The following is a 26213-nucleotide window of genomic DNA, read 5'->3' as shown; positions in this document are numbered from 1 at the left end:
TCTATATCACTGAAGAGCTAAGTGACCACAGACAAGTTGCTTCAATTATCTGAGCCTTTTTTTTTTTCAATCTGCAAATTGGGGATCATAGTACTTGGCTTACAGGATTGTTGTGAGGTAATGTACATATCGCACCTGCACAAAGCTGGTCACATTGTGGGCATTGACAGGTGCTATCCATTATTGCTACCATATGCAACATTTGCTTTCAGGTATGAGGATCCTTAAAACCATCCTGTAAGGTAGATAGGGTAGACATCTATAGTCAGACATGTTAATAAAGATGAATACAGGTAAGCATGTCATATAATGCCTCCCTTTCTTCATGCTGTCTTTCTAGTTTCTTTTAGTTTCAGCAGTTTCAGTGTCTTTGTTTGCCAGTCACTATTATAAGTGTCTCCATGTAGGTTTTATCTTTGTTCTGCAGATTAGGAAATGACATCCAGAGCAGTAAAGTGATTTTTTCATGGTAACTTAAAATAATTTTTACAGAGCTAATACTGGAACACAGGTCTTCTAATTTTTGAACTCACTCTATAGCTTTCCCTTATAGCCAGATAAATGTTTGAATAAATGAATTTGAGTGCCTGCTTCTTTGACTTCACTCAGAATCTTAATACAGATTGTCATAAAGCACATTAGAATAGCAGAGTTAAAGAAAGTTAGTTACTTTTCTCAGCTGGAATCTGAATTAATTTTGAATTTGTTCCAAAAGGTGGTTTTGACATTGTAGGTTTTGTGCTCATCTTTGCTTGTGTATCCCCTGAAATTTCATGAAAGAGGTACTCTAACCTAAGAAATGATGGCTATTTAAATTCCCTTTTGCATATAATTCTCATTCTCAAAGATGTTTCTCCTTGGATATACAAAAAGCTTTCTGAGGGATAGTTATTTTTACATTTTTTTTAAATTTTAGGGGTGCCAGGGGCACTCAACCACAGAGTCACATCCCCAGCTCTATTTTGTATTTTTATTTAGAGACAGGGTCTCACTGAGTAGCACCTCATTTTTGCTGAGGCTGGCCTTGAACTCTCTCGATCCTCCTGCCTCAGCCTCCCGAGCTGCAGGGATTAGAGGTGTGTGCCACTGCACCCAATGTAGAGTTATTTTTATAGGAAGAAATATCATATTGAATTTGTTTGTGCTGTTGGGTTTGTATATGTGTGGTGGATGTTCTTCTTGCATTGTTACAGGTTGATGAAAAGCCCAGAACTTTGATAACAGATTGTCTAGTCATAAAGCATTTTTTACGCAAAATCATCATCATACATCACCAGGTAAGCTGTTCTTTTGCAGAATAATGCTTCTCTTGTTTAAGTCATATGTTCTCAAGAAACTTCTATTCTGTAGGACATGGAAGGTTATGATTTTCATTTTTTTCAGTGGAGATCATTAAAACTTAAATATTCATATGGTTTCTGTGCCCTTCAGGCAATCCTATCCCTTCCCTTTCCTTCTTCCCTTCCCCCCGCTTCCCTTTGTACTGGGGATCAAACCCAGGGCCTTACACATCCTGAACACATACTCTGAACTATGCTCCCAGCCAAGACAATTTTGATGTTGGTCATGTGATATACCTAAAAAGGCCCTGGGTGTAGAGAGCGTTCTTTTGGAATCTTATTAGTATCTTCTTACTGCTTTACTGTATCACTTTAGATACCTGTTTTCCCTCTGCGCTTCATTTTTCTTTCAACTTAGGTAATAAATGTTATAGGTGATCGCATTCTTTTCTAAAGTGATTGTAGAGCATATTAGGAAATTTGAGTATTATTTCCAAATTTGGATAATATTTTGAACATTGAAGAGCTAAAATTTTTATCATTATCTGTATTCTGTAGTTAGACAGATTTATAAGAGGAATTTCATTAAGCATGCCACATAATTTCTCCTTTTCTTGTGCTGTCTTCCTACTTTTTCTGTCTGTCTTCAGCAGGGTTCACTATTCCAAGTGTCTATACACTCATTCATTTAAGCCTCACAGCTCCCCTCACAAGGTAGGTTTTGTCATCACTAACCCCACTTCATAGCTGAGAAAACTATGTACAGAGGTTAAGGAACTTGCTGGCTCTAGAGTCTCTTGTTACCTTGTGTTACATAGAAAGAAAAATGTAGACTGGAAGGGAATAATTAGAACAGCAATGTAAATTGGAGAGAAGACCTAAAATCAGGTGAAGATGGGGGAAGAAAAAGTGAAGGAAAAATACACAGGATGATTCATTTATTATATTATCAAAAATAATAGAAATAAGAAATAATAGAAATAAGAAATAATAGAAATAAGTTCTGCCAGGTGCAATGGCACATGCCTGCAATCCCAGTGACTTGGGAGGCTGAGGCAGAAGGATTGAAAGTTCAAAGCCAGCCTCAACAGCTAAGCGAGGCCTTAAAAGCAACTTAGCAAGGCCCTGTCTCAAAATAAAAAATAAAAAGGGCTGGGGATGTGGCCCAGTGGATAAGCACCCCTGGGTTCAATCTCTGGTACCAAGAAAGAAAGAAAAAAAAGATAGTCCCCTTAAAAAAAAAAGAAGAAGGGATAAGTTGGAAGAATGGCAAAGGAGCAGAATTTCCTTATGACTTGAGACCACCTAGAATTGTAGTGTAGGACTTAATAAATTTAAGACTGATAATTTGAACACAGGCAAGTTTTAAGTAAGTTTAGTGAGAGTACAGTTGAAAAAGGTAATAAAGATCAAGTGGAAAAAAGTGACAAAGTGTATATTTTTCATCTGTGTTGTCAGAAATGATAGGATTTCCTTCTTTTTTCAAGACTGCATAGTATCCCTTTGTGTAAGCATACCACATTTTCTTTATCCATTCAAATAAGCCAGGCACGGAAAGACAAATACCACATGATCTCACTTATGTAGGAATCTAAAACAATTGAATTCATAGAATAGAGAATAGAACGGTCGGTGATCACCAAAGGTTAGGTGAAGGTGGGAGGGAGGGAATATGGTCAGAGGGTCCAAAATTTCAGTTTGGAGGAACAAGTTTTGGAAATTTGTTGCTGTTCCAGAACAATCCAATCCTAGTGTATGAGGATTGGCCCCAAGGTGCTGTGAGACCAAAAAAGAGAGGCTGGGAAATCTAAGATTTGCATAAAGTACAAATTTATTTGGGGATTCCCTGACAGAAGTGTGGTTCTGGACAGCAGCAAAACCATTTGGAACCTAACAATTTGGGTCAGAAAGAGGGGCATATTTTTGGGTCAGGACAAAAGTGACTTCATTGTAGCTGGAATGTACCTGATTTTCTTAAGGACATATAAAGAAGTTAGGGTCCAGTCATAAAGCTCAACAGATGACTCTACTGGTTTTATTTATTATAGTTTACTGGGGAACTATAAAGGAAAGACCAATCAGGGTTACTCTGGGGCAATCCTGGCAGTTATGACTCAAGATGGCTGGAGTCATGTCAAGCTGAATCTGTATAACTGCTCAGCAGGGGGACTATAGGTAATAATAATGTATTTCAAAATAGCTAAGAGAATAAATGTCAAATGTCTTACCGCATAAAAATTAAGTTAGGTGATGGATATGTTAACCAACTTGATTTAATAATTTCACATTGTATATATGTGAAACAAAATATGTTCTACCCCATTAATGTATATAATTATTATTTGTAAATTAAAATAATATTAATTTTGAAAGTTAAAGAATATCCTTTTTCCCCTAGAGATTAGGTACAGAAGTTTTTAATCTCTATTCTGGCTCATATGAAATCTCATGCCTCATTTTTTGTGTTGCAGATCAGATTTAATTTCAGTGTAAAGGTGAATGGAATCTTCTCCACAGAGATCTTTGGGTAAGTCCTTAAGATAGTGCTCTGGCTCTGCAATTTTTCTCAGCCATTATTGTCCTATTTCTCATGGGTTCACAGTTTGATTTTTTGATCCAAAGTTACCTTGAAACTAATTTTGTGAGACCCTTCATATTTTCCTATTCTGTATTATCTTTTAATGAGTAAACAGATTCATCTGAACCTCTCATGTTTTTCCCTTTCACTAGAGAGGGTGAAATTTAAAATTTAAAATTCCCATTTTTCCTTTGGTTATTTGGTTACTAAATTTCAGTAATCTCAGGGGTGGTAGTAATCATAGGCTGAAATTTGTATTAATCAGAGGTTAGTTTGAGAGATGGCTTAGCTTTTCCTTGCTTTGCAGGGCGGAGAATGAACCCATTTTGAACCTGTGGAATGGAATTGCTCTTGTTGTGAACTATCAGCATTATGTGAGGTGAAAGCGAAAGCATTGTCCCTGTCCATGTTTTACTCCTGTTGTGAATGTGCAAAGAGTTGGAAATGGTCTTCTTTGTCCTTTATTTTATTTCATTATTTCTTGTTTTTTTTTTTTTTTTTTTTTTTCTTTATGGTGCTAGGGATTGAACCCAGGGCCTTGTGCTTGCAAGGCAAGCACTCTACCAACTGAGCTATATCCCCAGCCCTCAGCCCTCATTATTATTTTTTCCCTGTGCTCCTGGGGATTGAGCCCAAGGGCTACATCCCCAGCCCTTTTTTAATTTTTTATTTTGAGATAGGGTCTTACTAAATTGCCGAGGCTGGTCTAGAACTTAGAATTCTCCTGCTTCAGCTGTCCAAGTAGCTGGGATTACAGGTGTGCACCAAGTGCTCCTGACTTTTTTTTTTTTTTATACAAGGTCTCTGTAGGTTACCCAGGCAAGTTTCAAACTCCTGGACTCCAGCAGTCCCCCTGCCTCAACTTCCTGGGGAGCTGGGACTACAGATGTGCACCACCACACCCAGCTACCCTTGTAATTTCTACGTGCCAGGTTTCAGTTTTTCTATTAAAATATAGAAATAAGACTTTTAAGTTTTTATATGGAAAACTGTTATTATTCCTAGCTCCTTTAATGTATTCTAATTGACCTAAGGACATATTCCTTCTCTCCAGTCCTTCAAAAAAAAAAAAAAAAGATGGAACTCAGGGGTATTTAACCACTGAGTCACATCCCCAACCCTTTTTATATTTTATTTAGAGACAGTCTTGCTGATTTCCTTAGGACCTCGATAAGTTACTGAGGCTGGCTTTGAAATTGTGATCCTCCTGCCTCAGCCTCCCAAACTGCTGGGATTACAGGTGTGCACCACCACACCTGGTTTTTCTTTTCTTTTATAAATGAAATGAGACAAGCTCTATTAATTCCAGTCCTATTTAGACATGAAAATACTGTAGATTTAAAAGTTTACTTGAACTCTTAGCTATAGAGATAGTATGAATACAAGGGAATTTGTTGCTTTTTTTTTTTTTTTTTTTTTTTTTTTTTGGGCATCAGTCTTTTGCATGGATTTGGAAATCATCTCAAAATCATCTCTCTCTCTAGTTTTGCCTCCTTCAGACCAAAAAAATGGAGGAAGTGTTAAATAATCTGGACAGATAGAACCCTCTGTCATAGATTTCTTTGTTATCCAGCTACCACAGAGTCCAAGGTGAACATGAAATGTATAAAAAAAAGATCTAAGTGTGCTTAAGTCCAACTAATATATTAGTTGCATAAATGCAATGGTTTCTACCATTTATATGTCCCAAGCCAGCACCAGGAATCACAGATCTTAAACTGATTAAGTCCCATACTTAAATCATGCAGCACGTATACCACTTATGGCACCTTTAAAAAAAAAAAAAAAGTTGCAGATAAGCACTATACCTTTATTTTATTTATTTATTTTTATGTAGTACTGAGGATCGAACCCAGTGCCTCAAACATGCTAGGCAGGCCCTCTACCACTGAGCCACAACCCCTGCCCATTTTGGTAACTTCTAAAATAAATATTATGGCTGGTCATGGTGGCACACACATGTAATCCTAGTGGCTCAGGAGGCTGAGGCAGGAAGATCAAAAGTTCAAAGTCAGCCTCAGTAACTTAATGAGGGCCTAAGCAATTTAGCTAGACCCTGTCTCAAAATAAAAGATAAAAAGGGCTGGGGATGTGGCTCAGTACTTAAGCACCCCGGGTTCAATACCCAGTACTAAAACCAAACAAATAAATAAATAATTATGTTTTTAGAGTTCTATTTTTTGAGGAAAGTAATAAGTGAATGATTAGAGCATTTGGAAGAACATATTTACATATATATACATATATATGAAAATATATATAAAGGATATATATAAGCTCTAGATTATGATTTTCAGCATATTTTAATGAATCTGTATCAGTTTTGTTGAACTATTCATATAGTTGGAAACTTAGGACTTAAAGGGTTAAGCCTTGAAAAGACTGCCCATGATTGCTGTTTTCTTACTCTTGCCCAAATTACACCTCAGATGAGAATATTTTTTATTCTTTAATACATCAGTAACAAACTCCACCTGATATCTTCTATAATGATCCTTTAGTATCATCCAGTCTACAGGTAGACAACTAATTATCATAGCTTTACTGACAAGAGTCTACTGAGTCAGTGTTTTTGGATGATGGATTGGTTTAGAAAGAGAAGAAAGGCTTACTAGTATTTCTTCTCTGTTTTCTAGAAAAGAGCTGTTGGAAAGTAAACAAGGACAAAATTTCACTAGATTTTTTTCTAGGAGAGAAAGACGTCTGATTTCTTTCTCACTGATCCTATTAAACGCCAGCCTCAGACCTAGGTACAGGGGAAGGTGTAGCATGTGTGAGAATAGACATCTGGGTGTCATGGGGCCAGTTTTAGCCATTTGTCTTTCACAACCCCATCACACAGTGCTGAGCTTTGAATGATCTTGGAAACTTCTGCTTGGAACAGAGTGATCTTAGTGGGGGAAATATACTATGGAGAATAAGAAACTGCCAGTAAAGACGGGAAAAATAGGAGTTTTGATATTATCTCTGAATTGCCAAATTTTCTTCCCTTTACATTGCTGTGATTGCCTAAGTGAGACACAAGTTACTTACACCAGTGAAACTGATATGGTAGGTTATATGGTTGTGCATATTCTAGAGGTTATAAAAGGAATTTTTCAATGCCTTTTAAAATAATTCCTTAAGAGGAAAAAAAGTTAAATTTGTCTTGTCTGTTTTCTGACAGTAGACCAAAATTCATTACAACTGAATCACACTGTAGCAGAATCCACCCTGTTCTAGGACACCCAGAAACACTTTCCATCCCTGATGATGTGGCTGGTATGGGCTTGTTGGGTGAACTGATACTGACCCCAGTCGCTGCTCTGTGCCCTAGCCCAAGGGTCTTTTCCACCCAGCTGAACAGGATTTCTTCAGTTTCCATATCCTTTTGATGAAAAGTTCCAGGCGATTGTCTTTGAAGATGGGTTTTTACATCCCAATTTTAAGAAAGCCTTTATATATTACCTAGAAGAATGATGATTTGTATAAAAACATATAATCTGATATGAAAGCCAAGTTAATTTGCCAGGAATGGAGAACTATAAGTGTGATACATATGCCATGCATTTTTCCTATAAACCAGTGTGGCAGAAGCACGGGCAAGAAAGAAAGATGAGGCTGCAAGAGCAGTTGGGAGTTGACTAACAAGTGTTTTCTTTGTTCTGTACAAGTGAATACACAGTCTTTGAAATTGAAATTTTGGCAATTTTCTTTAGCGTCTATACATATTTCTATATGGACCTTCTGGTCTGCCTCTGCTATTGTCAAATCAGGAGCAGCCCAGTACCACTGTCTTGAAAGATATTTGTTATTTCATTGACTGGAAGAAATACCACTTGTGTGTGGTGCCCAATTTGGATCTCAGTTTGGATGGAGGTATGTCTCCCTTTTTGTTGCACAGAAATTCAGAACGTGAAGAACGTTAGAGAAATGAAGGAAATATAAATAGCAGGTATATATAGAGATAGGACCCAATGATCTGATGGCTTATTCTGGGATGTGAGGGTGGGATTCTGGTCCAGTTTGAGGATTCACTTGGAGTGAGGCAAATGTGTCAGACAGGCAAAACCCAATCAGAGTCTGTTTCATCACTGCAGCTTGATGCTGGTTCTCACTCACTTCTGCTCCTTCCTCTATTCCTGGTCCTTCTTCTAGGGACTTGTTCAAAGGGTTTCTGTTTACCTTAATCTGTTGACGCAGGGGCTTTAGAAAGTTGAGTAAGGGAGCAATGACTTCCTTGAACGCCTATGGAAGAGAAATACTTCCTAATGAAAAGAGAAAACCCATATAAAATAATAGAAGAAATTAAAACACAACATAAATGTGAGACATAATAGTATTAAACCTATAAAGCTAGTTGTATTATTCATGAAGGGCTGAACATGTTAGCTTTGGGTAGTTATGCTAAAAGTTGGATGGTTAATAAATGGACCAATAAATAAAACTGGGAAATAAGACTGTGCAAATGCCCAGGAGGTTTATCATTCTGAACCTGACTGTTGCTAGCTAGAATCCTTTGAAATTTGGAAGGTAGTCTGGTCATTTGGACCCTAGGAAAAATGAACAGTTGACAAGCGGTATTTCTAGCATTGTGATTAGCACAAAAAGAAGGAAGTGTCCTGGAATGAGGCAGTGGTCTCTGGGGAATGACAAAATTTGCACTTAGCAAGTAAGCCTCCAGTTAAGGTTCTTCTTCTCGAGTGGGTAGTTATTTCAGAGGATGGCTTTGAGAGGAAGTATCCTTGGACAGGATCTCTGGACATATGTAGTTTGATGAGGAAAGAATGTTTGGTCTTAACAGATGGGATGTCCTGCCTTTAGAATTTTGAATGGAAGGATGGGGCTGGGGAGATAGCTCAGTTCGTAGAGTGCTTGCCTTGCAAGTACAAGGTCCTGAGTTCAATCCCCAGCACTGCAAAAAAAAAAAAAAAGATGACCTAACTGAACTTCTAGTGATCTTGGTATGTTTTTATCTCTTTGATTTTTGTTTTCAGACTTTATTGGTTTCCTTTATTTTTCTTTCGAATATATGATGCCTGAACTTTCTCAGTTAACTTTGAAAATGAGTAATGTAGAATATGCGCCCCCCCCCCCCATCTCCTTCCTTTATTTCTCTAAAGGTCAGAACAAAGATTCACATGAAGGGCTGGGGATATATCTCAAGCACAAGGCCCTGGGTTCAAATCTCCAATACCACACACAAAAAAAAAAAAAAAAAAAAAAAAAGGATTCACATGGAGGCACTTTTCTGTATGGAACTATAATGTAGAACTATCTTGATACATTCTATAGGATCCAGCTGCTAGAAAGTGACCACAAGGCATTGAATTACTTGGGAATACAAATATATGGTGTTGGGATTAAGAGCACAGATTTTGGAGTCAGTCTGGCAAGGCCTACAACTCAGTTCCACCACTTAACTGGCTCGTATTGAGAAAGATATTTAACCTGTCTGTGCCTCTTTTCTTATCTGTAAAAGGGCATAAGAATATAGGTTCTATGCCAGAGTGTTGTGAGATCTAAACATTGTGATCGTACATGAAAAATTTAATATGGTGCTTGGCATATAGCACAAGTTAACTGTTATCACAAGTTAGCTGCTTTCATTATCATTACTCAAGTTTGAATCAGACGTCTGACTCTTACTAGCCAAACCTGCCTTAGAAATTTGTATGAGGAATAAATCAATTTATTGTGGAATGCTTCCAGGTATATGCCGAGGAGTATTGTTTGATGGTCTTCTTGTGAGTCATTATTATTTGCTTCTATCATGTAGATTGAGAAACAAGTTCAGGAATGGAATTGAATGTTCAAATGTAGATTCTTATTCTAAGCTCCTTTTTTGTTCAGGATATAAGTTCTTTAGCCAATTAGCATTTGGGGAGCTTTACTTACCTTAGAAATTTGTGTAATATCTTGTCCTCTAGATTTGGTGCTTCCAGATGTGAGTTATCGGGTGGAGTCCAGTGAGGGTGATCAGTATCAGAATATGGATCCTCAGAGACAAACTCTGCTACTTTTCCTCTTTGTGGATTTCCACAGTGGATTTCTAGTCAAGCAAATGGAAATCTGGGGTAGGTACAGAATAGGGCAGCCAGCTTGGGTGTTCCAAATGCTAAGAGGATAAAGAAAGGGAAACATTGTTTAATGCATATATCTGAATTATATATATTTATGTAGAATAAAGAATTCCAGTGAAAAGCCTTGCTTAATAAATTATATGCTCTATGGAAAAGATCTGTATGTTGATGCAGCACTTAAATAACAACATTTTGGGATTTTTGGTTGGCCAAAGGTCAGCAGACACTTTCTAAAAATGCTCCCAGGCGGGTATATTAATTTAGATCTGTAACTTTCAACTTTAGTTGCACAATGTGTTACCTGGCAAATGTCCAAAATGTGTATGGAATAATGGTACACCTGTAATCCAAGCAACTCAGAAGGCTGAGGCAGGGAGGTCATAAATTCAAGGCCAGCCTCTGCAACTTAGTGAGATACTGTGTCAAAATAAAAAGTAAAAATGACTGGGGTGTAGCTCAGTGGAAAGGTGCCCCTAGGTTCAATCCCCCGTCCAAAAAAAAAAAAAAGCCCAATCCTAACCCCAGAAATGGGGTACAGTTATTGGGGTTGTTTTTGTTTATTTTGTTTTGTTTTTGGCCTAGGGCCCCAGGCATGCTAAGCACATGCTCTTCCACTGAGTCACATACCCCGTCACATTTTTTAAAGCTTCTCAGGTGATTCTTATGTCTTCTGGACTTCAGAACTCTTCATCACCATACTGCCTTTCTTTTTTATAAAAAGTTGAAAGGGCTTGAAAGGCAGACTGCAGGGAGAATCTCACAGCCAATCATAGCAAATAACTGGCACCAGTCTGCGTGAGTGTTTCTGATCTGGAGTTGTAAGTAACAGGGCCTCACTAAGTTGCTGAGGCTGCCCTCAAACTTGCATAGTTTTCCTGGGCTCGGTTTACATCTCTGAGGAGCTGGTGTTCTTTGATGCCCTGTTCTGTTGATTAAAGCCAGGGGAATGGAAATAGAAGAGACGGAGACTTATGAGGCTACAACAAGGAGCTTCAGGTGATGCTACCTGGGGCAGTTCCTGGCCTGTGCACACAGAGGCTGATAAGAGAGGCATTTTAGTACTGTGGAGAGGACTTAAGGTTAGAACCAAGAGAACTGGGTTTACTTTAAACTCTGATACCAATTTTCTCAGTAGTATTTGAGAAGCAAGTCACATAAATCATCTGAGCCTCCCTTTTCCTATCTGTAGTGTGAGATTGTCAGGCTAGGTAATATCAAAGCCACTCCAAGGCTAAAGATCCTCCTAAGACTTAAGATCTGCTACCTTCTGGCATTTTTTTAAATGTCTAACAGAGGATATTGAAGCCTGGTAATCATGTTCTGAATCTTCTCAAATATACCTTAAGAACTCAGTGATGTCATTCTTACAGTACTATGATAATTTATAGACTTCTATTTAGCTTGACTCTGAAAGTCTGCAGTGTCTCAGTAGTTGTAATGAGTATTGAATTTAAAAGAAATTCATCACTGCTGCCAGGCAGTGGCAGACACCTGTAATCCCAGCATTTTGGGAGGCTGTGGCAGAAGGATTACAAGTTTGAGGGTAGGCTCAACAACTTGGTGAGGCCCTGTCTCAAAATAAAAAAATATGTAAAAGAGTTGGGCATGTAGTTCAGTGATAAAGCACCATGGTGTTCAATATCCAGTACTAAAAAAGAAAATAAACTCTACTTATATATGATTTATCAAAATGCATAAATGCATTCTACTGTCATGTATAACTAATTAGAACAAATTTTTAAAATTTTAAAAAAATTCACTATATTAGTAAACATAGCAAGTGTCTTTTTAAATCTTGTAATCTATCAATTTAGAACTAACCTCTGAAGAAGATACAGTGAGAGGAGGTAGATGCAGATACACTAATTTTACCTTGTCTTTCTCCCTCTTCCTTGTATCCTTGAAAGCTTTCTCCAGAGCTGCTTCTTTTAGGAAACAGATTGTTCAGAATTACAGCCTGTTTCCATGCATCTTTTTAAAAATCACTTCCTTGGCCTTTTGCCCACCTTGTCATGGTAACTTTTCTATGATTAACTCATTATTTTATACAATGTCAGAAGCATCTGGTGGTATCAGCAGTTTTAGGAATGAACTTTGGCTTCTTAATTAAATGTCTGCTTTAAAAGGAGTCTGATTTCTTGAGGCTTTTCTTAGGATCAGACTATAGAACATGCTAAATCATCATAGCAACAGCATTATTTCCCCTTTGAATACTGCATGTACATTTCAAAACTCTTCATTTCCACTACCCCAGTTTATCTACACAACATATCTGAAAGAGCATATTTGAACTGAGAAAAGTGAAGTGACCCAGTCACCACTAGTTGGTGGTAGAAGTGACCTGAAATCTATGTTCTCCTTATTCTAGTTCCAGCTCCTTTTGGGTTCATATTTCGCCTTCTCTAGAAGAAAAGCATCATGGTAGGAAATGTTCCTCTGGCTTTCATTTTTAAGGCAGTCCTAAGAAAAGCCAGTCAGCCTCAGGCTGCTTCACTGTGATGTCTTTGAGCAGACTAGCCAAAGAATAGTAGAGGAACACTGAAAATAGAAATATTCATTAACAAGCATTTTCTCCAGGTTCTCAGTAGAGTGGATTTGTCTTTCTGCTGCATTGGGATCATTAATAATAGCCCATTGTTTGGTGACATATTTTTGCCCATTGTTCTTACCTCTCAGCTTTTCTGAGTGATGGTGATCAGAGGTACCTGTGGTTACTTAATGAGAGATCATCCTCCATTTAAAAGGGCCTCATACCAACAATTCTCAGGCTCATCTTTGTGTTAACCTTTCCTTTACTGCAGCACATGTGAAAGAAATGACGTGCTGCTTATAGTGGCTTGCCTCAACAGTGATGCTCAAGTAGGAGTGGAGGAGGATTAGACACACTCTCCTGGAGATTTTCCTCTCTCTCTTTCTCCTTCTCTTTGGGAGTCACCACTATCATTGTGTATAGCATACATTAAGCAGGATCTTTCATTTAGTTCTTCAAAAATAATGTAATTCTTCAGTTTAATTTTTCCTGAACCTTCTTTTATTCATAAGTGGGAATTGGGTAGATTTGCACGTTGCTGGGAGGAGTTCATCTAAACGAAAGCAGATAGGCAGAATTGGCTGCTGCTTCCATGAGGCATCCTCCCTCATCCCAGCCCTGACTCAGCACACTAGAGCAGTCTGGAAGTCATCCTCCTCACTCATGGTTACCAGCACTCTGTCCTCTTAGGAACCCACACTTTGCTCACAGCCCATCTCAGTGCCATCCTCATGGAGAGCCGCAGTGCAGTACGAGATGCCATCCAGACAACGGTGGACCATGTCTTAGAGCAGCATCACCAGGCTGCCAAGGTAATAGGAGACTCACAATTTCTTCCTAAGAAAAAGAGAGTGTAGAGCAACAGGGCCTCAGACCCCCTGACCCTTAATGCCCATTCCTTCCTCCTCTGCCACCTAGAAAATGGTGTAATGCTGCATCCAGGCTAGGAACTGAGCCTTTCAGAGTCACTGCCGCTAGCTTGCTTAATTTTATTTCCTTCTGGGTGGGTTTGAGTAAATTGGGACAGAAATAATATAGAAAAATGACTGATACTGTGTCTCTTCCTAATCTGTATATTTCCCTGTCCCATACATCCTCTGGAGCTGCTGCTTCCCTAAACTTTACCTTCTTCTCCCGCTCTCCTAATTCTTTATAATGCCGCATTCTCCTCTCACCTGACTTTCTGAATTCCTCCATCCTGCACACTTTTGGTAAGATAGTTCCTACTTTGTATAGCTCTCTTTTCAGGGAAAAAACAGCCATCCTAAGAGAGAAAATTTTTAAACTTTAAAAAAAAAAAAAAACAGTAAGTTTACCTGCTCTGTTGCCCTGTGTCTTATTGCCTTTCTTTTCTGTATGTGCATGTATCAGTAAGTCATATCTATGGAAGGAGAGAACATTTTAAAAATTATTTTAAACCCTGATATGTCATGATCTCAGTAAGAATTATTGTTAGGGGGGCAGGGATTATCTAAACCAGCAGTCTGGGATTAATGTGGTCTCCCCCTTACTTGTTATCTTCTCCAGGCTCATCAGAAACTGCAGGCCTCACTCTCAGTGGCTGTAAATTCTGTCATGAGTGTGGTGACTGGAAGCACCAACAGCAGTTTCAGAAAGACATGTCTCCAGGCTCTTCAGGTAGTAGGAGATTGGGGGATGCTTAAAAGTACCATGGTTGCTGGGTATGGTGGCACATGCATGTAATCCCAGCAACTGGTGAGGCTGAGACAGCAGGATCAAAGCCAGCCTCAGCAACAGTGAGGCACTAAGCAACTCAGTAAGACCCTGTCTCTAATTTAAATATAGGGCTGGGGATGTGGCTTAGTGGTCGAGTGCCCCTGAGTTCAATCCCCAGTACAAAAAAATAAAATTAAATTAAAAAAGTGCCAGGGTTTTCATGACATCCTATTACCTATCTTTGTAATCTGTTGTAATATGTACAGTGCTTTTAGAAATATCTTTTCATTTGCTTCTACTCTGATTCTACATAGTGCCAGGTCTAAGTGTTTTAAGAAGTGTTAGTTGAATGAACAGTAATGTTTACTATTGTATAAACAAGAAAAGTTATTTAAGATCTCTGCTTCCTTTAGGTCACATGGCTAGTTAAGAGAGCTAGTATCAGATTTGTGATTCCCAATCCCTTGTTGAAGAAATCTCTGCTACTTCCTGGTGACAGAATGCACTGGAAATAACTGAGCAACCATGCATTATATGTATGTGATAGTACAGAGTGGTGTAGAGTACTGGAATCAGAGGTTTGACTTTGAATCCTGGCTCTTTTATGTACTAGCTATGTGGACTTAGGCCTACAATTAACTTTTCTGAGCCTTTTCTACAAACTGGAAAAAATAATAGACCCTCATAGGGTAAGGACTGAATGTGCTATCATCTGAATTTTTTATCTCCCCAAAATTCTTACATTAAAATCCTAACTGCCAAGGTGGTGATCTGAGGAGATATGGAGCTTTGTGGGAATAATTAGGTTAGGTTCTATCATGAATGAAATTAGTGCCAATAATGAAAGATGTGCCATAGGGATCCTTGGCCTTTCTGCAAGTGAGAACAAAGGGAGAAGTAGGCAGTGTGCATACCTCAAGAGGGTTTTTACCAGAACCTGACCATGCTTGGCACCCTAACCTCAGACTTCTAGCCTCCAGAACTATGAGAAATACATTTCTACTGGATATAAATACACACACACACACACACACACACACACACACACACACATATGGTGATAGCTTGTTATTTTGAATTATTTCCAAAAATGTATTTCTATAAGTAGAATTACTGAGTTAGAGGGTATAAGTAGTACATTTTATCATAGCTTCACCTTTCTGGATCATGTGGATAACACCAGGGTAGTTAGAAGAAGCCTAACTTTTGTTCTACCTGTGACATTTTGGGTGAATCTTTTCTTTTTGAATTTCAATTTTCTCATCTTTAAAATTATTTTTTTGTATTGGGTGATTACTCTGGCTCCCTTTAATATCCTGCAATTCTATATTATAAAGTGTCAAAGGCTGTTGCTCATTCCTGGGTGGATACAGACTATACTCTTTGGTTCCTCTCCTCCCTAAAAGGATTGTCTGAGGAAGAGCTCTTATATTGGCCTAAATGGTTCATAGGAGCCTCTGCTCTCTTGGAACTTATTTTATATAAAAGCTGCTTCATGAACAGCTGGATCTCTGGGATACTTATTTCCTGTAGACATGGGAGAACCAAGATCTCAGCTAAAGAATCTTGCCTAGGCAACAGAAATGGTAAGACACATGGGAGCCATACCTACCTGTGTCACGCCAAGTACCTTAGGTGTTTTTCCTGCCTCTCCTGCTCACATAGAGATGAAGGAAACTCTGAACACAGTGTGAGGAAGGTCATTGTTCTGTGCACCATCCTCTCCCCATTTAAATGTCCTGTGAGTACTTTTGGAACTTAGCACTTTCTATCTCTGGCCTATTTTAGGCAACTGACACACAGGAGCTCGGGACCAAACTACACAAAATATTTCATGATGTCACCCAGCACCGATTTCTTCACCACTGCTCATGTGATGTGAAGCAAGTAAGTATAAAGTAATAATCAGTACTTTGGTTGACAGCTTCCATTTTAATGTGTGGGATCCTGAGTTCAGGGTGTGGGATCCTGTATTTAGATTGTACAGTCTAAGGCTATTCTTTCATCAAGGAAACCTTAGGTCTAGAAAAACTTTGTAGAATAAAGTGTTACATAGGGATCGAGAGCATGGTTAGACATTGCTTAAATTCCATTTCTGCCACTGTCATTATTATAGAAGTTATTTAACCTTTCTTCAGCCTCAGCTTTTACAAAAAAAAGGTTTTTTTTGTGATATTAGGGATTGAACCCAGGGCCTCAAGCAATCTACCAATGAGCTACATCTCCAGCCATTTTAAAAACTCTTTATTATTTTAAGACAGGTCTCACTGTGTTGCCCTAGCTGACCTTGAACTTGCAATCCTCCTGCCTCAGCCTCCCAAGTTGTTGGGATAATAGGCATATGCACTGCATCCAGCCAAATCTCAGGTCCTTTATCAGTAAAATAGGAATGATGCATGCTCAAAATTATTGTTGTGAAGCTGAATAAGATAATGTATGTAAAGTGGTAAGCACATAGCTAATATTGCAATGGTGATGATATGGTTTGATTCTTGTATTTAGTTTTGACTAATAAAAAAATACACCTCCATCTGTTCACCCTTCTGGATGCTAGAGATCTAGAGTTGGATCAGTTAAGATCTCTATCCTCAAGGAAGTCAAATAGCTTCCACTGGTTTTGTGTTAGACTCCTCTTAGAGGGTAAGGGAGATCATAACTAGAAAATTCCAAATATCTCCCAATTTTAGGTATAGCTGGTAGTAGTAATCCAGCTGAAATTCCACCTTTCTGACTTTCTTAACTCTAACCAGTAGGATTGACTCTTCTGGAGCTAAAGCATAAGATAAATAAATAGAAGAGCTTAAAGACAAAATTATTATACAGTTGTTCTGGCCAAGATGGAATAATAGGGACTATATTTGCTTCCTTCCCAAATTAAGAAAAATTCTAGACACAATATATGCAATGGCTCTCAAGATATTAGATATGAGACAATGAGTGGAATAGTCATTTGCAAGAGATGGAAAACAAATTCGATTTTGTTTCATCAAGCAAAATGATTGCCCACAGAAAACTGGTTAGGTAATCTATGGAGGACAGAGAACAAGGAGAGGGAATCCAGACAAAGCTTGGTGGTCTCTCTAAGTTGAATAAGTGAAACTGGGAATCCAGGGATACTGTCTCAGTCTGTTTTATGTGGCTATAACAAAATACCCTGTGGCCGTGTATTTTATAAAGGAAATAAGTTTGTTTGGCTTATGATTCTGGATGGCTAGAAAGTCCAAATGGCACCAGGCGGAATGGTGCTCACCTATAATCCCAGTGACTTTGGAGGCTAAAGCAGGAGGATGGCAAATTAATGAGACCCTATGTCAAAAAAAAAAAATATGCTGGGGATATAGGGATGTTGTCAGTGTTATGATGCCCCTGAGTTCAATCCCCAGTAGCAACCCCCCCACACACACAAAAAGAAAAGAAGAAAGAAAGAGAAAAAAGAGAAAGTCCAAATGGCATGACACTAATATCTGGTGAGGGAGAAAACAAGAGACTGGGGAGGAGCTAGGCTCTAATCTTCTCTGCCAGACTCAGTCCACTTCATGAGATTAGCATTAATGCTCCTGAGACAGTTGTGATCCAGTTCCCTCCCACCAGGCCCAGCTCCTAAAGGTTACACCACATTTCAGGACTATCACACTGGGCACCAAGCCTCTAACATGTGAACCTCTAGGGAAGGAACCTTATCCAAACCATAGCAGATGCCAAGGCAGCTAAGTTTTTAGGGAAGAGTACCAAAGAGAGGAGAACTCTGCACAGAAAGAAAGTCCTGGATATCTGCAGTAGAATTCCCCCTCTATATTTAGTTGAGTACTAATCAGCTCATTTCTGTGAAGAAACTGTCCAGAACCACTCGGAAGGATTAGAGGGAACAATATGCAGAGCTTACACAGGGCTACAGACTGCTCCTGCCATGCAGAAAGGAAAACCTCATAATTTGTGGAACATCAGGTAGAATCCTAAGAATACTAAGAAGAGTTTTAGTGAGGAGGGGAGAAGAGCGAAACCTACAATAAACAGCCCTCTGTTCCTGTCTAACAACATTTGAAAGCAGAAGTAAGACCCAAAAGCATCAAATGTTTTCAAGTAATTCAATGGCATTACAGAACAAAGTTCAAGAATACTTATAGGAATAGCCAGGTGCATTGGCACACACCTGTGTTCCCAGCTATTTGGGAAGCTGAGGCAGGAAGATAAAATATTTGAGATCAATTTCAGCAACTTAGTGAAGCCCTGTCTCAATAAAATCAAAATAAAAAATAACTGGAAATGTAGCCCAGTGGTAGCGTATATGTCTAGCATGCACAAGGGTCTGGGTTCAATCCCTAGTACTGAGGAAAAAACACCCAGAACCCACCAAGGTAATATTTGTAGTGCCTTGCAAACCATAAAAACTAACAGCCTTGTTAAGAAGCAGGAAAAAGCATCCCACAATGACAAAACTTAATCAAAACTGATCCAGAATTGACATAACAGAATTAGTAGACAAAGACATTAGTTATTATTATTTTTAATATTTTGTAATTTTTTTCAGTGTGGCCATTTTGAGGGGTGGAGTTTGATCTCAAAAATTATATTGCATTTTGAGCTCTTTTACAGAGAAATTACCATCATGACTGATTTTCAAATTTTCTTTAGTGTTGTAAGACTCACATGGTAAACAGAAAACTGCTACACTTATTCCAATAGTGTATGTATATTCAGTGGAAAGCAGAAAGTATTAATAGCAGCTATTTCTTTTAAGATCTGCAGCTAATAGGGTAAGTTGATGACACAGCACAACTTAATTGGCATTCTTTTGGGGGGTGAGAGATTAAATTCTTTACCATAATATAATATAATAATGCATATAATGCATAACATTATATCTCTGCTGCCATATCACAAGAGGCTTGCCAAGGTAGGTGAGGCTTCAGACTTCACAGAACTGCAGTCAAATGAAACCATAAATAATACTGAACAAAGTTTACCATCTGATCAGTGAATAATACTTTGAAGGCATTCAATTAGCTTACCTTCTGCAGTATTTAAGCTGTTTACATTGACAATCACATTCATGTAGTGCTTGCTACAAGGGAGGCATAGAACCACTTGTTTTGGCTAAAATATGATGAGAAATCATTCCTTGGGTTCCACATAATTTGTGGCAATCACTGACAGGCTGCTTAAAGAGCGATGTCTACTTCATTCATTGTGTTGGAATGGCCCAGTGAAAAGAAAATAGCGACTTGGGAAGCTGAGGCAGGAGGATCACAAGTTCAAAGCCAGCCTCAGCAGGCTAAGCAACTCAATGAGACACTGTCTAAATAAAAAAAAATACAAAAAAGGGCTGGGGATATGGCTCAGTGGTCTTGTGCTCCTGAGTTTAATCCCTGGTACGCCCCAAAGAAAATAAAGAAAGAAAAAAAAAAGAAAATAAACTTTAGTACTATTCCAATTGACTTAGCTGGAGAAATGGGAGCTCCTTAAGATCCAGGTGCATTTGACTGTCATTATATGAGGGTTTTCCTTCAGGTGAAACTACTATATTGCCTCCCATAAAACAGTTATTATAACTGTATTCCATGTATTCCATGTATTGCAGAAGCTAGATTGACATGTTGAGTAGAGATATGGAAGTTACCAAAAAAAAAAAAAGACCCAAAGTGAACTTTTGAAGATGCAAACTATAATGTCTGAGATGAAAATTACACTGTATAGTATTAATGGCACATAAGACACTTAAGGAAAAACACAGCAATAGAAACTACTAAAACAAAACACTGGGAGTTTAAAAAAGAGTAAAAATAAAGAAATAATAACATATCTCTGAGTTGTAGTACAATTTAAAGTAGCCTAATATGAGTAATTGGGAAAGATAAAGAAGAGTTTTGGTACTGGGGATTGAACCCAGGGCACTTGAGCACTGAGCCACATCCCTAGCCCTTTTTATTTTATTTTTAATTTTGAGACAGGGTTTTGCTGCATTGCTTAGGGTCTTGCTTAGTTGCTGAGGGAGGCTGCCTTTTTTTTTTTTTTGGCAATTCTCCTGTCTCAGCCTCCTGAGTCACTGGGAGTACAGGTGTAAAGAAATAATGAGTGAATTTTTTTTTCAAATATGATGAAATCTGTAAACCCACTGATCTAAGAACCTCAATGATCTCAAAGCCCAAGAAGCATAGAAAGCAACACCAAGGCATATAAAAATTAAATCAGTGGTAAAGAGAAAATCTTAAAAGACGAGGGGGAAAAACCCCATGTTACGTATGTATAAGGAAACAGTGATAAAATTTACAGCAGCCTTCCCTTTGTAAACAGTGTAAGTTAGAAGAAAATGGAGTAGCATTTTTTATAGTATTAGGGAAACAAAACAAATCAAACCTCTTACCTAAAATTCTTTACTCAGCAAAAATATCTTTAAAAACAAAGATGAAATAAAGATTTTTTTCTAACATATAAAATATGAAATAATTATTAGCAGACAAGAAATGTAAAGTAAATCTTTCAAGCAGAAGAAAAATGATACCAGATAGAACCTAGATCTACACAAAGGAATGGAAAGCACTGGAAATGGTAACTACATGAGTAAATACAAAGACTTTTTTCTTATTATTTAAAATTCTTTAAAATATAATTGAATTTTTTTTTCAGTGCTGGGGATCAAACCCAGAATTCACATGCTGGGTAAGTGCTCTACCACTGAGCTACACTCTAGCCCCATAACTGACTTTTTAAAAGCAAAAATAGTAACAATTTATGACCTGTATGCAAATAAAATATATGACAACAATAGCACAGAGATCAGGAGGAGAGAAATAGAAATACAGTTATAAGGCCTTACACTATTTGTGGAATGATAAAATAAAGATATCACAAGAAGGACTTACGTAACGAATAAGCCAGGGAAGGAGTTAGAATGGAATCATAAAAATTATCTAAAAGAAGGCAGAAAATGAGGAAAAGGGAAATAAGTACAGATGAGACAAGTGGAAAACAGTCATGAAGATGGTGTATTTAACCCACATCATTTATCCCATATGTTCATCTAAACCCAATTAAAAGATAGAGATTGTTAGATTGGATAAAGGAGCAAGAGTCAACCATATGCAGTCTACAAGAATCCCACTTATGCTAGGAGTGGTGGCCCACGCCTGTAATCCCAGCAGCTCGAGAGGCTGAGGCAAGAGAATGGAGAGCTCAAGGCTAGCCTCAGCAAAAATGAGGCACTAAGCAACTCAGTGAGACCCTGTCTCTAAATAAAATACAAAACAATAGGGGTATGTGGCTCAGTGGTTGAGTGCCCCTGAGTTCAACCTCTGGTACCTCCCCCCAAAAAAAGATCCCACTGTAAATATAAAGACACAAAAAGATTAAAAGTAAAAGAATGGAAAAAGATATGCCACACTAACACTAATGAAAAAAGAGCTGGGTGGCTGTTTTAATATTAGACAAAGTAGATTTCAGAACAAGGGGTAAAGAGGGTCATTTTATCATGAAAGCATCATGAGGACAGTACAGATGTTCCTCAGCTTCATCCTGACAAACTCATCACAAGTTGAAAATATTGTCAGTCAAAATGCACCTAATAACCTAATCTACTGAACATCATAAATTAGCTTCACCTACCTTTAAGCTAAGAATGCTTGTACTAGCTCACAGTGGGACAGAATCATCTACCATAAATCTCATGTCAGAGCATCACGTGTCAAGGAGCATCCCGTGGTCCTAAACATTCAAGTACCTTTATGAGAGCTTTAAAGTACATGAAACAAAACTAATAGAACTGTAAGGAGAAATAGATACACATTTATATTTAGATATTTCAACATAATTTTCTTTTTAAAAATTTTTTAAGATGTCAATAGACCTTTATTTTATTCATTTATTTATATGTGGTGCTGAGAATTGAACCTAGTTTCTCACACATGCTAGGCAAGCGCTCTATCACTGAGCCACAGCCACAGCCCTTATAATTTTCTTAATAATTGATAGAATGGGTAGACAGAAAATCAGTACGTCTGTAGAAGTCTTCAATAACATTATCAATCAGTTTGATGTAATTGATGTTTATAAAAACACTCTGCCCAACCACAGAAAAACATACATTCTTTTCAAGTATATGGGACATTTAGCAAGATAGAACATATTCTGAGCCATTAGGTAAGTCTCAATAAATTTAAGTTTATTTAAAGTCATGTTTTGACCACAATAGAATTATTAAAGTAAGATCGATAACAAAGAAAATTCCATAGTATTTGGAAAATAAATTATAAACACAAAATCAGAAGGGAAATTAGAAATAATTTAATTGAATAAAAATGCAATTTATCAAAATTTGTGGGTTACTGCTAATGTGGAAAATGCCTGTGTGATAAAAGAAAAAATTATCAGATCATTTACCTTACCTTCCAGGTTAAACCAGAAGAAGCAGAGCAAATTAAAGACGAAGTAAACAAAAGAAGTGAATTAATAAAGATCAGAGTAGAATTTTTTTAAAAAGAACAACAGAGAAAAATTAAACAAAAAGGTGGTTCATTGAGAACATTAATAAAATTGATAAACATGTAGCCAGACTAATCAGAATAAAAATAGAGGGCACCAGTTGCCACTATCAGAAGTTAGAAAGGTGGCATCAGTTGCTCATCCGTATGAGCAACACTACTGCAGTACATTTGACCACTTCAATGAAATGGACAGATTCCTTAAAAGATGTGTACAGGATAGTTCTTTATCTATTAAGGAAATTGAATTTTTAGTTAAAAGCTTTTCCACAGTCTCTAAAATATACAAAGAACTCTCAAAACACATTAATAAGAAAATGCCAGTTTTTTAAATGGGCAAAAAAATTGAATATACACTTCACCAAAGAAGAGATAGATATACAAACATCAAATACTTGAAGTCAACATTATTAGTCATTACAAAAATTGAAATAAAAACCACAATTAGATATCATTTTATGCCCACTTGGAATAAAAATGCTGTATCACTGGGTGCCGTGGCATGCACCTGTTGTACTGTTGTTCCTGCTCAGGAGACTGAGGTAGGAGGATCACTTAAGCCCAAGAGTTGGAGGATGGTCTGGGCAACATAGCAAGACCACATCTTAAAGAAAAAGAAAAAAGACTATACCAAGTATTGGCAAGGTGTGGAAGAACTGGAACTTTTATACCCTGTTTGTGGCAATGAAAGATGGTACAACCACTTCAGAAAACAGTTTTGGCAATTTCTTTAAATTTACATGTGGCTGGATATGGTGGTGCATACCTGTAATCCCAGCAGCTCAAGAGGCTGAGGCAGGAGAATCTCTAGTTCAAAGCCAGCCTCAGCAACTTAGTGAGGCCTAAGCAATTTAGCAAGACCCTGTCTCAAAATTTAAAAATTTAAAAAAGGGTCAGGGATGTGGCTCAGTAGTTAAGTGCCCCTGGACTTAATCCCCAGTTTTAAAAATAGAAATGTTTTTTTAAAATGTTAAATATGTGCCTATCATATGCCTAGCTATTCCACTCCTGGGTATTTATCCAAGATAAATAAAAGTTATGTATACATAAAAGCTATGTACACATAAACACTAAAGTTCATAGCATCTTTATTTGTAAAAGTCCAAAACGGAACAACCCAGTGTCAGTAGGTAAATGGATAAGCAAATTTTAGTTTATCCATACAATGGAACAATACTCAGCAATGAAAGGAATGAACTGTCCATACCCAGAACATAGATAAATATCTAAATAGCCATGCTGAGTGAAAAAATCCATAAATAGGTAAGAGTGTACACCCTCACTCATACATTGGTGGTGGGACTGCAAATTGGTGCAACGACTCTGGAAAGCAGTATGGAGATTACTCATTAATGGAATCACCATTTGACTCAGTTATCCCATACCTCTGCCTATACCCAAAGGACTTAAAAACAGTCACATCAATGTTTATAGCAGCACAATTTACAGAAGCTAAGCTATGAAACCATCCTAGGTGCACTTTAACAGATGAATGGAATAAAGAGAATGTGACATGTATACACAGTGAAATATTACTCAGTTATAAAGAAGAATGAAATTATGGCATTTGCTGGTAAATGTATGGAACTGGGGACTATCCTGCTAAGTGAAATATGCCAGTCCCATAAAACCAAGGGGCCACATGTTTTCTCTGATATGTGGATGCTAATACACAGTAAGGGGTGGGGGAGAATAGAAATTCATTGGATCAGACAAAGAAGAATGAGGGGAAGAGAGGGGCGAGGGCATAGGAAAAACAGAATGAATTGGACATAACTTTCCTATGTTCATATACGAATACGTAACCAGTGTAACCCCACATCATGTTCAACCACAAGAATGGGAAGTTATGCTCCATCTATGTATAATGTGTCAAAATACACTCTACTGTCATATATATCTAAAAAGAATTTTTAAGAAATTAAAATTTTTCCAAACCAATCAAGCAACCAACCCAGGAAAATAAATAAAAATTGCAAATATTTGATCTGTAATACAAATAAAAAATATTGTTGAAGAAGAGATTGAGACTACTGGAGACTACTGGATAGTAGCTTGTGTTTTAAATGTCAGTTTTAATAGGTCCAGCAGAGTTCCTTACACAAACGAGACATTCACAAATTGCCAGTTTCTTTCCCTCTACCCCAGGAGAGAATGTTAAATGTCACCTGCCAGAGAGGGTCTTTTTGCTTAGGAAAGAGTTGAAAGTACTTGTGGTCCAGTTGCACTGGAGGCAGAGGCAGCTTCAGGTTGGTCCAGCTGTGCACGAAGTTGGCCAAGTTCACAAAGGTATAATAACCCCAGACGGTCATTCCCATAGTTAGATAAATGGTTTATGAAAATGCTGATCTGAAAGATAAATTAAAATGACCTCCCAGTATTATCTGCTTAAGCTCAAAAGTGACAGCAAAAACTCTAGGAAGCATGTCACCTTACCTCAGAATTTCATGGGAACTACAGTGATCTTTTTCTATGGAAAGACCAACATTTAACTTCCATATCAAACTAACACTCAAAGTCACTCTTAAATTTAAAATTGTTGTTGGCTGGGGCTGTAGCTCAGTGGCAGAGCACTTGCCTAGCATGTGTGAGGCATCGGGTTGGATCCCCAGCACTGCATATTAATTAATTAATTAAAAATAATTTTTTAAAAAAGTTATTGAGATTGGCATTTCATCACTGCTTATTCAAAGTCTAGTATATCTTTCAATATCAATTTTTCCCTGTTATGGAATTAGTATCATCAAACCCCCAGATCAATTAATTTTAAGACTAGTAAAATACCAGAATTAGATCAGTTCTAAAATTAAAACATTGGTCCAGATATTTTCTTTTCTTTTAATTATTTTATTTTTTAAATTTAAAATTTTGCATTGTACACAAATTGCGTACATCATTTTATTTCTATGGTTGTACACTATGTAGATTCATACCATTCGTGTAATCATACATGTACATAGGGTAATGATGTCTGTCTCATTCCACCATTTTTCATACCCCCCCCATTTCCTTCTACATAATCTAAAGTTCCCCCATTCTTCTCCCACTCCCCACACCCCCGCCCCCATTATATATCATTTCCACTTACCAGGGAAAACATTCGGCCTTTGGTATTTTGGGATTGGCTTATTTCACTTTATCCATTCATCTGTTGAAGTGCATCTAGGTTGGTTCCACAATCTAGCTATTGTCAACTGAGCTGCTATAGACATTGATGTGGCTGTGTTACTGCAGTATGCTGATTTTAAGTCCTTTGGGTATAAACTGAGGAGTAGGATAACTGGGTCAAAAGGTGGGTCCATTCCAAGTTTTCTGAGGATTCTCCACACTGCTTTCCAGAGTGGCTGCACCAATTTGCAACTCTACCAGCAATGTAAAAGTGTGCCTTTTCCCCCACATTCACGCCAACATCTAGTATTGTTTGTGGTCTTGATAATAGCCATTCTAATTGGAGTAAGATGAAATCTTAAGAGTTGTTTTAATTTGCCTTTCCCTAATTACTAGAGATGTTGAACACTTTTTCATGTATTTATTAATTGCCTGTATATCTTCTTTTGTAAAATGTCTGTCCAGTTCCTTGGCCCATTTATTGATTAGGTTCTTTGTATTTTT

The 26213-nt window shown here is 37.6% G+C and overlaps 1 protein-coding gene and 1 long non-coding RNA gene across 2 annotated transcripts in view; one reads left to right on the top strand and one right to left on the bottom strand.

Moving 5' to 3' along the window:
* TOP6BL (TOP6B like initiator of meiotic double strand breaks) overlaps positions 1–26213 on the top strand; it is a 70190-nt gene that overhangs the window by 33821 nt on the left and 10156 nt on the right. The window contains exons 5-13 of the mRNA XM_079105369.1: positions 1194–1277; positions 3752–3807; positions 4166–4237; positions 7025–7224; positions 7570–7716; positions 9768–9914; positions 13141–13262; positions 13978–14088; positions 15916–16014. Of these exons, the coding sequence (XP_078961495.1) occupies positions 1194–1277; positions 3752–3807; positions 4166–4237; positions 7025–7224; positions 7570–7716; positions 9768–9914; positions 13141–13262; positions 13978–14088; positions 15916–16014 (1038 nt within the window). The remainder of the gene's footprint in view (positions 1–1193; positions 1278–3751; positions 3808–4165; positions 4238–7024; positions 7225–7569; positions 7717–9767; positions 9915–13140; positions 13263–13977; positions 14089–15915; positions 16015–26213) is intronic.
* LOC306640793 lies at positions 7724–24894 on the bottom strand. Its single transcript, XR_013757911.1, has 3 exons — positions 24770–24894; positions 9736–9955; positions 7724–8085 (listed from the first exon to the last, which is right to left on the bottom strand). It is a non-coding gene; the product is annotated as an uncharacterized lncRNA (long non-coding RNA).

This window comes from Sciurus vulgaris (genome assembly GCF_902686455.1).
Source record: "Sciurus vulgaris genome assembly, chromosome: 11".
Lineage (NCBI taxonomy): Eukaryota > Metazoa > Chordata > Mammalia > Rodentia > Sciuridae > Sciurus > Sciurus vulgaris.
This window is presented reverse-complemented; position numbering and strand designations above follow the sequence as displayed.